Source organism: Egretta garzetta, unplaced genomic scaffold (assembly GCF_000687185.1).
Source record: "Egretta garzetta isolate BGI_Z169 unplaced genomic scaffold, ASM68718v1 scaffold24, whole genome shotgun sequence".
Classification (NCBI taxonomy): domain Eukaryota; kingdom Metazoa; phylum Chordata; class Aves; order Pelecaniformes; family Ardeidae; genus Egretta; species Egretta garzetta.
Window position 1 is genome coordinate 866,115 of NW_009259494.1, and position 12,929 is coordinate 879,043.

Genomic DNA, 12,929 nt, shown 5'->3' on the forward strand with positions numbered 1-12,929 from the left:
GCTAAACCTGATGGGAGGAATGCAAACAGCACACACAGCTCCTGTCTCCCCTCCTCCTTGTGTGGAAGTGCAGGGACGTGCAGATTCCTCACATCACTGCTCTGCCCCCAGCACGTGCCATCCCCAGGCAGCAAACCTGTGTGCTCCTCATCCTCTGGCTGGTTGGGGTTCAAGGCCATGACCTGCACCGTGATGGAGTTGCGGGAAATCGTGCACCCCAGCCCTGGAGGCCACACTTTATGCGTTTGCATGTGCTTCTTCACGTTGGACTTCTGGGCAAAGGCTCGGCCGCACACAATGCACTGGAAGGGCTTCTCGCCTGTGTGACTGAAGGTAGAAGGCACCATATCAGCAACCAGCAGAGAGGAGGCAGCCCCCAGGCATGGACTGCGGGTAGGGTGGCTGCTGTAGGACTGCACTAAGCACCCTGCTTGGCTGATCAGCACCCGGACCAGCCAAACAAGGACTTTGAGGCCTGATTAACTAGAGAAAATGGATCGTGAGAGGCCTGGGGAAACAAGCCTGGCACACAGACAAAACACTCACCATCTGGGATGACAAGGGATCAAAGGAGAAAGTGGGAGAGGAAAAGACCTCTGCAACATCAGAGGTCTCCGCACAGACCTCAGAGACCCCATCACTTTCTCAGGTGTAAAACCCTTTTCTTCCCTGTCACCCCTCCCTCCCCTGCACACTTGTCTCTTCTAGCTTGCAGCCACCTGATCTCCCTGAATTTGCCTTCCCCTGTCCACAGCAGAAAGGTCTTTCTACCCTGCCCTTCTGCTGCAGGAGAGAGTGGACTCTAACACATGGAGGACATCATGTGGAGAGTCCAGGCTGGGACGGGGAGAGAAACCACCACTTGTTCCTTCTCATCTGTCCTGAGTTTGGTAGACTCCACTGGAGGAAACTCTGAAGATTTCAACTGCCTCCCACCAGAGAAAAGCTCTCTTGTAAAAGCTCCCTATACAGACACTGAGCTTAGCTTACAGTTTGCTACCACCAGCAAACATGAAGGCTGCAGCTTGCTAGGGAGGGAGGGAAGAGGAAAGGGCAGAGGCAAGCAGTGGAGATGCTGCTGCTCCAGCGATCAGGTGACAACAGGTTTGGCTTTCAAGGTCTCATCAGCGAGGAAAACAAGTCTCCAGTCCCAGCCCATAATCAGCAAGATTATATCCATGATGCAACTTTCACCCCAGCCACTGGAGAGAAGGTGTCCTGGGGGAAGGGGGATGAAGGATCACCTCCCAGCACAGCACAGATTCTGGGATGTGACAAACACAAGGTCTCATGGACTGCGCAGACTCCCTCAGCGGGGCTGTGCCCACCTCCACTCCAGCCACTCTGCTGTGTCTGGGCTCGCGGCACCATTACCTTCTGATGTGCTGCTGCAGGTCAAAGTTCTTGGTGAAGGCCTTGTCACAGTAAGTGCATTTCAGCTTGGGGGACTTGGGTTTGCCTGAAAGAGCAAGAGCACACACAGAAATGAGATCATGTGGCACAGGCCTGTCCCCCTCTGTGCCACAGGGCCCTCACCCCAAGACATGTCTACTCAGGGCCAAGAATAAAGGGCTTATGAAAGAATAAGATCTACCTGGTCAGATTGGGAAGAGGTTACAGGCACAAACATATATGTAACATAGCCTCAGCTAACTCTGGAAGTACTGAGGAGAGTAGTAGTAGAGGCAGAGGTCTCCGCACAGACCTCAGAGACCCCATCACTTTCTCAGGTGTAAAACCCTTTTCTTCCCTGTCACCCCTCCCTCCCCTGCACACTTGTCTCTTCTAGCTTGCAGCCACCTGATCTCCCTGAATTTGCCTTCCCCTGTCCACAGCAGAAAGGTCTTTCTACCCTGCCCTTCTGCTGCAGGAGAGAGTGGACTCTAACACATGGAGGACATCATGTGGAGAGTCCAGGCTGGGACGGGGAGAGAAACCACCACTTGTTCCTTCTCATCTGTCCTGAGTTTGGTAGACTCCACTGGAGGAAACTCTGAAGATTTCAACTGCCTCCCACCAGAGAAAAGCTCTCTTGTAAAAGCTCCCTATACAGACACTGAGCTTAGCTTACAGTTTGCTACCACCAGCAAACATGAAGGCTGCAGCTTGCTAGGGAGGGAGGGAAGAGGAAAGGGCAGAGGCAAGCAGTGGAGATGCTGCTGCTCCAGCGATCAGGTGACAACAGGTTTGGCTTTCAAGGTCTCATCAGCGAGGAAAACAAGTCTCCAGTCCCAGCCCATAATCAGCAAGATTATATCCATGATGCAACTTTCACCCCAGCCACTGGAGAGAAGGTGTCCTGGGGGAAGGGGGATGAAGGATCACCTCCCAGCACAGCACAGATTCTGGGATGTGACAAACACAAGGTCTCATGGACTGCGCAGACTCCCTCAGCGGGGCTGTGCCCACCTCCACTCCAGCCACTCTGCTGTGTCTGGGCTCGCGGCACCATTACCTTCTGATGTGCTGCTGCAGGTCAAAGTTCTTGGTGAAGGCCTTGTCACAGTAAGTGCATTTCAGCTTGGGGGACTTGGGTTTGCCTGAAAGAGCAAGAGCACACACAGAAATGAGATCATGTGGCACAGGCCTGTCCCCCTCTGTGCCACAGGGCCCTCACCCCAAGACATGTCTACTCAGGGCCAAGAATAAAGGGCTTATGAAAGAATAAGATCTACCTGGTCAGATTGGGAAGAGGTTACAGGCACAAACATATATGTAACATAGCCTCAGCTAACTCTGGAAGTACTGAGGAGAGTAGTAGTAGAGGGGGTAGGGCATCCCCTTCAGGCATTAACCACTCCAGGGACCCTTCCAGCTGTGCTACAAAGCACCAACTTCAAAGGCATGTTGGGCACTGGGAGAGGACACAGGATTAGCAAGAGGAAGGGCCCCAGTTCTGTCTCTCTCCTGTGAACTCACCAGGGTCAGCCATCAGTCAGAGCACATGCATATTTCGCCCATCCCAAAGATCAGTCAGTCACATCTTCTATCTACTATGATGGGGTATAAACCAATGGAAAACAGCAGAACTGTGGGCTGCTCTGGGAAATTCTGGCCTGAGAGCTGTAGGCTGCATGATCATTCACACCTCTGCAAATAATGTTAAAGCATCTGTATGGTTATAACTCCAGAGGCCCAACCTTCCTGGGGAGGAAGGCCACATGGCTGTCCTCCACCCCACACCTGGGAGCTCCCCTGTCGCTCAGCTAGGTGTGCTTGCATCACACCAGCAATGGGCAGGCTCAGCCAGCGGATGATCTGACACTTCTCCATCCCGTAACGGGGTACGCCCCTGTCCTGCCTCACCTGGGGACAGGTGAGTTTTCTTCACAGGCATTGAAAGACATGGCAAGGACAGGTCAGCTGGGCCCTGCAGCTGGGCAGTCTTCCTTGGGTTAAAACGGACCAAGCTCTAACACCTTACTTTGCAGGACCTCCCCATTTCAGGTGTAGCTGCAGAGATCTAATGCAAGCCTGCCCATGCAGTAGCACAGTAACAGCCCTTTCACCTGTGCTCAGAGGTGACAGACAAGAAGCATGTCCACACTCTCACCTCATCTTGATAGCTTTGTGCAAGGCATCATGTTCCTCCTCCAGAGCTGCATGCACAGCCAGTGCCACCCTGCTGCAGCTGGAGAGCCTGTGGCTCCCCAGTCCGCTACAGGATAAGCACGCTGGCCTACAGGTTAGTCCAGGGCAAATGCTATAAGGACACTTACCTTCCTGCAGCGTGCTCTCGTTTTTGCAGCGCCGACTTTTGGCAGCAGAGGTGGAATCAAAACCAACCACACCGCCACCTCCTGCACTGGTCAAAGGTGTGGGAGTGCTGGTGCTCTTGGACTTTGGCTCGACAGTCCGCTACAGGATAAGCACGCTGGCCTACAGGTTAGTCCAGGGCAAATGCTATAAGGACACTTACCTTCCTGCAGCGTGCTCTCGTTTTTGCAGCGCCGACTTTTGGCAGCAGAGGTGGAATCAAAACCAACCACACCGCCACCTCCTGCACTGGTCAAAGGTGTGGGAGTGCTGGTGCTCTTGGACTTGAACCCCTGCTTCCCAGGGCTGTACACAGGAGGAGAAGGGTACACAGGACTTTCCACACACTGGCTTGGTACCTGCAAGAGTGCAATTTATCAGAGGAAACAGGTTTGCTACACAGAGTCATACTGTGCCCTAACCTCCATCTCCAGCAACACTTGCCACACCAGGCTATTAGTCTGTCTGAGCTTTCTGTCTCCTGCCAAACTGGAGCAAATTTCTGGTTCACCAGTCCAACAATGTGTCTCTAACTAAAACTGACACTCTGCACAGTGTGAAACCCTCTCACTGAACATCACAAAGTATCCAGGAGTTATTATAGCAGGAACAGGACAGCAAAGAAACATTATGAAGGAGCCATCTAATCCCTCATCTATGTTTTACGCCTACAAGAGTTTCTCATCCCCCTGGAGCAGGTTACCAGAAAGATCACCCCTGACCCTGTGGGTTCACACCACCCCTGAAGGTGAGGACATCCAGACCCTGCTGCCTGCCCCAGCAGGACTGCAGAAGGGAAGGAAAGGACAATAAAAATCCAGTTGGCAAAGCACAGTTGTTTACAACAGCATCAGTATTAGAAAAGGACACTTAGAGAAAAAGACAGAGGCATCAGTCTGGGGTGATGTGGTTTGAAGGCATTTCTGTTGCCCACCCTGATAAGTTAAGGCAGAGCACTAAGCGTCTGACACCCCTGTCCTTTCTGACCAATGACACAAAGATAAGGCTGACAAACCTCTGTTACACCCAGCAGTTTCTGTTGTGAATGGCGACGCTAAAGTGGAGGCTGTGAACAGCTGACCCACCCAAAATCCACCCCTGCCTGTGCCTCTCTTTAGGAGAAGCTGCCTTATCAAGCTTGCTTTATCGATATTCAGATTAAATTTTTCTCTCCACTTAAGCCTGCAGCACACAGGGTGCTGCTCTGCACCCCTCTGGGAGGTAAGCCCCCTCACCTCAGCTCCCTCTCACTCCCAACACCCGCAGGTATCCCTCAGCCACAGCAGACATTCAGATCTCCTAAGCCCGTGCCAGCCAAGCCCTCCAACCCTCTTAACCTCTTTTCTTGTTCTCAGAATCCCTGTCATCTTGCTGACATCCTTCTGCTCAGTACCCTCTCCCAGAGGAAATAATCACTGTCAAATAACCTAATGCATCTTCCCAGACTCTAATTCTGCGTTTCCAGTCCAGGCGACTCCCGAGCAGCCCGGCTTGTTAGAAGAGGCCCAGGAGGACAGAGCCCCTGCAGCCAGCCCCTGGCCTTACCTCCATGGGCGGATAGGGCTGCATCCCCAGCGTCTGGATCTCCACTGTGCTGTTTGCTGCCATAGGAGCAGGCGCACTGTACACTTCGACCACCCCGCTGCCACCGGCGCTGGGCTGCCCCGGAGCCCCCAGGCTGGGGGGGGGAGGCGGTGGAGGCTAGCTGCGAGAGGTAGCCAGCCCCAGCGTGCATACTCAAGCTGCTCTAAAACCAGAACAGGGAGAGACAGACAGACAAGATGTTGACAATGCAGCAGCGATAAGTTGGAGGGGCTGCTCCCTCACACACGTTCACGATCCCAATTTGAAACAGCACCTTCAGGAACAGCGACCACGTCTTGACACAACGCAGCACTGTCCGACTGCCAAGTTGGACCAGACTGTGCTGGCTTGCAGAGGGCTGGCATGACCTGCTGGTAGACATTGTCTCCACCAAAACCCAAGTGCTCAAGCCCCACTTCTTTTTTTGCTTTGTTTTTAAAGCTTTTAATCCTTCTGGTTACAAAGAACATTTTCAGAGCATGGAGAGTGTGTACAGCCTGGCCAGCCCTGGGGAGAGCCCAAAACAACCATCCGAGGAGGACAGGAATCCTTGGAGCAAACTGTCAAGGGCTCTGGAAACCAACCATTATACAGAGGCTCAACACAAGGCTGGAGAGACCGTGTTACAAAGATTTGGGCATCTAGCAACAAGGATACCAAGAGGGAGCAGGCCCTGGAGCTATCCTATCATTTATCCATCACTCCATCCCAAGCCTGGCTGTCGCATTGGGACGTGCCCAGGATTCAGCATCGAAGCAGATCTCTAGAGTCCGATTGAGCGACAAGACTCTCCTGCCATGCAAGCACAGCCCCACACAGCAGGGGCCCACACATGCCCCTTACCTGCGCCGCAGGCTGCACTGTCGGCATGGGCTGGTCCAAGGATGTAAAAGCAGACATGGCCGACATCAGCACCTCATCGCTGACTAAGATGTTCCCCTGCACCAGGGTTTGGATCAAAGGTGAAGGGGGAACAGTGATGTAGGTAGAAATTTGCTGAAAGGAAAAAAAAGATGCATTGTTGACCAGCAACAGGACAAAACAATAAACAAAAAATGATGACACTGCTTTTTACTGAACGTCGGTGTCTCTGCTTTCACAGCCTCTGGTGAGCCACAGTAATTATCTAAAGCAAACCTGTTGGTGTTTTTAGCCGTAACAATAAGGCAGCTCCAGAAATGTTTTTCAGAAGAGGAGGTAAAAAATATCACAGTGGTTTGGGAAAGTGGCCACTGGCTACAATTCAAATCAGGGGTTATTAAACAAGATCTGCAGGACAAACTGGTCGCAGACAAGCTCAGGCCTTTCCTGGGTGCTTTCCCCAGCTAAGTAAGGTGGAGAACTGAGGGAGGCTGCTCTGGCTGCAGACGGTGAACGTCAGGCTCATCTCTTCAGACTTGAGTCAGATTACAGGAGGGGAGGGAAGCTGTCCCATTTTCTGGGCAGAAACAACTTGTGTTTGCAGCCCTGGGCAGCACCATCCACTGCCACTAAGTTAACTTGAAAAAAGCAGTTGGTTTGAAAGCACTTCAGAAACGACCACGATTGCAGGCACAGTTCGCGTCACGCACAAAGGATTTACTCCTGAGAAGTCTGTGGGGAAGGAGAGTTACTCCAGAGAGGATATTCCCTTAAAACTTATCACACCACATTATGTGGGCTTATCTGCAGGAGACTGAGAAGAGGGATGTAGGAATGAAGCTGCCAGACCTTGCCCTCCTTTTCTGCCCACGAGCCAGACCACAGCCTGGGGGACAGCGAGAGCCATTCCACCCTGAGCACTGCACAGCATGCACCCAGGCACATGGCTGGCCTGCCAGGCTGTGGCACAGGGGCTTTCCAATAGAACCAAAGTCTGGCTGTAGCACAGATACAATATGAAACCCCTCCTGTCCTGAAAAAAAGGGCTATCAGACAGTTGTGCTGAAGGACACCTCCTGTGGAGGTCCAGGCAGCTTTAACCACAAGGTCAAAAGCCAAGAGGACCACAACAAGCTGCCCAGAAGAGAGGTCAGCCATGAGGCGTCACTGGGTCTAAAACCATGACCCAGAGGTCCCTCCCACTCCCAAAATCACAGCGATAGAGCAGCAGAGCCTCTGCCTGCAGCACAGTACCTGCCGGCTGGCGCTCGGAGCCTGCTGCACTGATGCGATGGAGGGGGTGTACACACTGTTGTTGGCCAGCGAGACCGTGGAGAGGGAAGGAGCATTTCCCTGGCACTGCTCTCTCTTGTGGGTCATGAAGGCAGGCAGTGAGTTGAACTGCTTCTTACACTTCCCACAGAGGAACACATCTTCATCATCTGCAATTAAGAGGACCAGATCAGTGCTGCAGCCTTTCTTCTGCATTCCCCAGTGCTACACCTAACAACCACAGATGTAGGAAAATAGACACCTTTTGGATCTTAGCACCTCAAGGACATCATCATCAGGAGAGATCGGCTGCAAGGGCCAAGCTGTCCCTCCTCCCCAATCCCAAGCTCTCCCTTAAAGCCAACTGATGCGACTGAGCGCATCTCAGCCCTGCTCCCGTACACAAAACCTGCCGTCTCCCTGTGACAAACTGAATCCCATCGTCTGTCTTCTCATCCCAAAGACATGAACAACCAACCCAGCCTTGCTCCTGAAGCACCCTCTGCTTTTAGTCAAAACAGCTTCTTCCAAAGCACCTGCATTATGCCGGCTGAGGCAGATTTTATTACTCATGTTGCACAAAGGAAGAGCCAGGTTGGACGGGGCTCTGAGCAATCTGATCTGGTTAAAGGTGCCCCTGCTCCCTGCAGTGGGGTTGGACTGGATGGCCTCTAAAGGTCCCTTCCAACCCAAAACATTCTATGATTCCATTCTATTCCAAGAGAAGTAACTTGGATCAGGGCACAGAGTCAACAGCAGCTTGTGTCCGAAAGCCACCCCCACACAAGACTGCTGGTCTTTGGTGCTGCTGCTTGACGTAAGAAGCAGAAGGAAGACAACCCAGTTACCATGTCCTAGATGCAACCTGCAGCATTAGCAAACCACACAAGCACACACTGTTTTGCACTTGATCCAGCTGGACTCACAAGGCTGTGCCTCCCATCTGATTCACAGCCTGAACATTTCTGGGGACACAGACTATAACTCCTCCAGAGGATAACTCAGTATCCACCCAGTGAGTCCTGATTGAGCACCAGTTTCTGTATTCATTCACTCAGATGAGATACTCAATGACTGGAGTAGTTGTACTTCCCCAGGGGGTAAGGAACGGCTCATTAAATAAGAAATATGAACAGTAACAAGGCACTAGTGGCAGGGAGAGTGGCTGCTCCCTCCTTTCATGCCTTTATTGTAAATGCGTGGCCCAGTCTGTTGCCATGACCAACTCACTCGGGCACTTATCCCCCTCTCCTGCTCTGCCTAGTCCTGCCGAGGGCAGCAGCGCCCTACACCTACAGATCGTGCCAGTCACAAGAGTACACTGTAGGAAGAGACCTGCAGCCCCCGCCCCTCTCTCACGGTCCTACCGAGACTCACCCATCGGCTGGATGGTGGTGGAGTTGACATTTTGAGCAGATGGATCCGTCACGCCTCCTTGACCATCCAGTAAGGACTGCACAGCCAGCACCGTCTGATTATCCATTCCTGAAAGGAGACACAAGCACGGATGGTAAACCGAGCACGGCCCAAATACAGAGCACTTGGGTGCTGGGAGCTCGCTCAGGAGGGAAGCTGCTTGCCGCCTGCTGCTGTCTTCTCCCACAGAGCCACTCTCACCCACCTCTACTCCACAGCATTAACTACCGTACGAAAGCAACACTCCCACCTGTCTCCGCACACCCCTTCGATACAAGGAGAGGAAAGGGAAGGAGGGCAAGGAAAGCCTAATGGGGACTTGGTTTCAGGCATTTGCTGCAGAGAGGAAGGATGCTTACAAACAGTGGGTACGAAAAGAGCTAAGAAGTAGATACTTGGGATGGCACGGGCCAGACAGGGTAGCAGCCTGGGTGGATCTCCCCGGGGACACAGTGTGATAGAGCACAGCCAAATGAAGACAAATCTTAGGTGTGCAGCGACTCACAGCAGTGTTAGAGTCAGCAGCAGTGTTAGAAATGCCTCCCTGTTTTGAAGATCAGCATTCCCAGACCTGATCAGACACAGGGCTATGAACTGCAGGAGGATTTACATACAGTTTTAAGAAGGAAATATTAAACATGGGCTCCTGGGAGAGATGCTTTGGGGGGCACCTGCTCGGCCACCAGCTGCCACCCCGGTCCTGGGACATGCAGGAGAGCTGGACTGTGGCTCCTTCCACTCCCAGCGCTGTGCTCCTCTGTAAGCACCTCTCACGCAAAAGCTGCCGGTTGCTCTCCCTCATTTCCATTTCCCTCAGGACTCCAAGAGAGCACACACCCCCAGACAGATTTGTTGTCAGAATGGGCTCACTTGCTTTGGCACAAATATTTTTCATGACAGCTAAAATGTTCTGAAATATTCCAGATAAATACAGGGCATGGGGACTGCTCATCTAGGGAGACAACCCGGCCAGCAGCACGCGACTGGTGGACTAAGCCTGACACACTCTTTCTTTTTAGAAGTCAGATGTAAGACACATAAAACAATCTGATTATGGAAAAAAAATTGCAAAAAGGAGTGATTTGTATGCACCACTCCTTCCTACCATTTCTTTATGACAAGGAACCCACGAATAAAACGAACAGCATGCCAGGGTTGTATGTTATACCTGTGGATTAAGGAAGAAAAGAAAGGGGGAGGGGAGATGTCTTAGGTTGCTTATCACTTTGCTTCAAGATCTTTGCAAAAGGCTCAGAATTATGTGCCACACTAAAACCTATTGGTCTGATCATTTCCAAGCAGCAAGGTGAGAAAAGCTCCTGATGAGAGCTTGCTCAGCAAACAGCACCAGGAAGGACAGTGAAACGCCGTAAACACATCACAGCATGAAGGAACAGCGCAACAGAAGCAACCACCTCATCTTCCCATCGCAAGTGCCTCTTGTCATTTTAAAATTTCTCCTGGACAACTGGGACATTACCTTCCCGATGGGGAGTACCCATGGCATTTTGATGCCATAATCCATGGCATTTTAAGGACACTCTAAATACTCGTTTCTCCTGCATCTCCAGTGTGGAGCAAGTAACACTAAGACGCCGTGAACACCTTTTTCATCAATCACTTCTCACCAAGAAGAGGTCACAAATGCTGCATGCTTGGGAGAGAGGAGAGCACTGTTCTCCAGCTGCTGGGGAGTGCAGGGCACGAGCAGCTACTGGAAAGCAGCAGATCACACTACTTCATGTGCTACCAAAAAATTACCACCGTGCCTACGGGAACCCTTTCACATAGATCACATGGAGGCACAGGAAAGCTGCGGGTCCAGTTCTGCAAGCCTTCGCTCACGTGGAGAGCTACAACTGCAGGACAGCCCCGCCAGCAGCACGCCACTGGAGCACTCCTGGGAGGATCTTCTCATACCGACTGAAGCCCTGCTTTAACATCTACCTCCTTTTCTACAAATAACCTCCTGGTCAACTGCAAAGGCAGCACTGCAGGCTCTGGTTGGCACACTCGAACCAAAGAGTGAAATGGAGCAGTCGTTCTTCAGCAGAAGTAAGCTAGCAGGACACAAAAGAAAAAGGGGGATCAAAAATTCAGATTTAATATATTATGGGGATAATTAAGAACAGCTTGCATCAAGAACACCACTCTTGATGTGCCTGGCACCGGACCAACTGGGTTTCCTCCTGGGACACAGCCAGATCTTCCAATTAAAAAAGCCAGATGATTGCCTCAATCCCACTAGCAGGAAGAAGCTTGAGGAGGGGCCAACACCTGAAGACAGGCGACAGCGATGCAGCGGCACTGCTGGTGTTGCATTCAGCCTTCTGCCGGCGAAAAGCGGCCCAGGACAACATAAATCCGTTGCTCTTCCGTTGCTCTTCATTCATTTGGCAATTCAGGCAAATGCCCAGAGTCCCTGCAGTTTCACAAGGTAAATGCACAACGCCACACTTCACACAGAGGGAAATCGCCAAGTTCAGGGTTTGGTAACCCATGAAGACCAGCAGGCAGAGTTACTTGGTGACACAGATGCCGTTCACAGCCATCCATGGACTCCAGGAAAAAGCTTTGGATCGATCCTGCACTGACTGCAGCCAGCACCAGCCTGCAGGATGTTCTTTACGGTCATGAAACCAAAAAAAAAAAAAAAAACAAAAAAAAAAAAAAAGAAAGAAAATTAAAAAATCACTGTCCTGGCCCCGGCCTGGAGTGTGTTCTTTACGGTCATGAAACCAAAAAAAAAAAAAAAAAAGCCATCTCTTCTCTCCTGGCAGCAGCAGGCTTTCCCCAGAGCACGACAAAAACAAGGCGACTTGGTGAAGCCAGGATAAAAGGACAAGACTACTGATTTGTGCTTTTCTTCTTCCCCTTTACAAATTTCTCTCAGTTTAGAGAGGGAAACAAGACTGTCTGTTTCACCCAGGTGCTACTTTCCCCTCACGCCCTGAATTTCATGCACTAAGGTTTTTTTTCGGCTGACAGGAGCACCAGGTGCTTTAGCGACGGGTGAAGATGCAACTCTGCCCACAGCACTCGCTGAGGACATGGCTGCTCTCAGCACCCTCCACTTGTAATCCAATCAACAAGACAAAACAAACAAGTTCAGCTACTAAAAGCTGCCAATTATTGCGGGCTTAAAAGAAAAAGAGGCGTTTTTCTTAATTTGCTAAAATGTTTTGCTCTCCTGAATTCTGTGAGGAAATCCACACAATGAGGAGCTGATTGCAGAGAGAAAACAGGGACCTCGATTATACACGGTGCTGTCAAACACACCAAGTAACCTGACAAAATAGACAGGAACATTTCTTCTTCGCTCTTCTTTCTGCTGCTGCGATCCCAGGTGCCGTTTGCAAAGCATAGGGTGACAATCCCCATGCAAGGCCTTCCCGTTAGCAGTGTCCCCGCATGTAAAGGAAAATACGTGTGTAATCCAATTTAGGAAATAAATGCCTTGTGAGATATTTTTTCTCCAAACGGGCTGACCCTGCACTCAGTGTCAGACTGCCACATCTTGGCACATCCAAGAGTCCCCCTCGGATGGCACCTACCTCTAACACGCATAGTCCCAACACTAAATTGAGACGAACGCAAGCAAGACCCATTCGGCCACACAGTGGACAGAAGCCGGGCACTGCCCTGGCTGTGCCGGACAGACAGCATGGACCCCCCCGCACTAACACATGTGTGCAGGGGCCAGCACCAACCCGGGGACCATCCCCGGGGCAGGCGCAGAGTGTGGCACAGCGGTGGGGGTGGCAGCATGAGCCCCGTGGTGCAAGGAGGATTGGGGGGTGCGGGGCACGCAGGGGACGAGGGTGCCTCACTGCAGGGTGGTGTCCCAGTGTGGTGGGCACAGCGATGGGGAGTGATGGGAGGGCGAAGGGCACACGGGTGACGGGGGTGCCCTGGGGACTGGTGATCCCCTTTACCAGGCACAGAGGCGGGGGTGATGGGATTGCCCCCGGGGGCAGCAGAGGCGATGGGGTGCCCCGGGTCACGGGGGGCACGAGGGCAGGGAGGCGATGGGGTGCCCC

The 12,929-nt window shown here is 52.0% G+C and overlaps 1 protein-coding gene across 1 annotated transcript in view; it reads right to left on the reverse strand.

The window, feature by feature from the left end:
* ZNF341 (zinc finger protein 341) overlaps positions 1 to 11,513 on the reverse strand; it is a 22,964-nt gene extending 11,451 nt beyond the window's left edge. Inside the window, 8 exon segments of the mRNA XM_009637368.2 lie at positions 137 to 327; positions 2,456 to 2,540; positions 3,920 to 4,115; positions 5,302 to 5,458; positions 5,460 to 5,503; positions 6,184 to 6,336; positions 7,456 to 7,643; positions 8,851 to 11,513. Of these exon segments, the coding sequence (XP_009635663.1) occupies positions 137 to 327; positions 2,456 to 2,540; positions 3,920 to 4,115; positions 5,302 to 5,458; positions 5,460 to 5,503; positions 6,184 to 6,336; positions 7,456 to 7,643; positions 8,851 to 8,956 (1,120 nt within the window). The 5' untranslated portion in view covers positions 8,957 to 11,513.
* Positions 11,514 to 12,929: the final 1,416 nt, after the last annotated feature.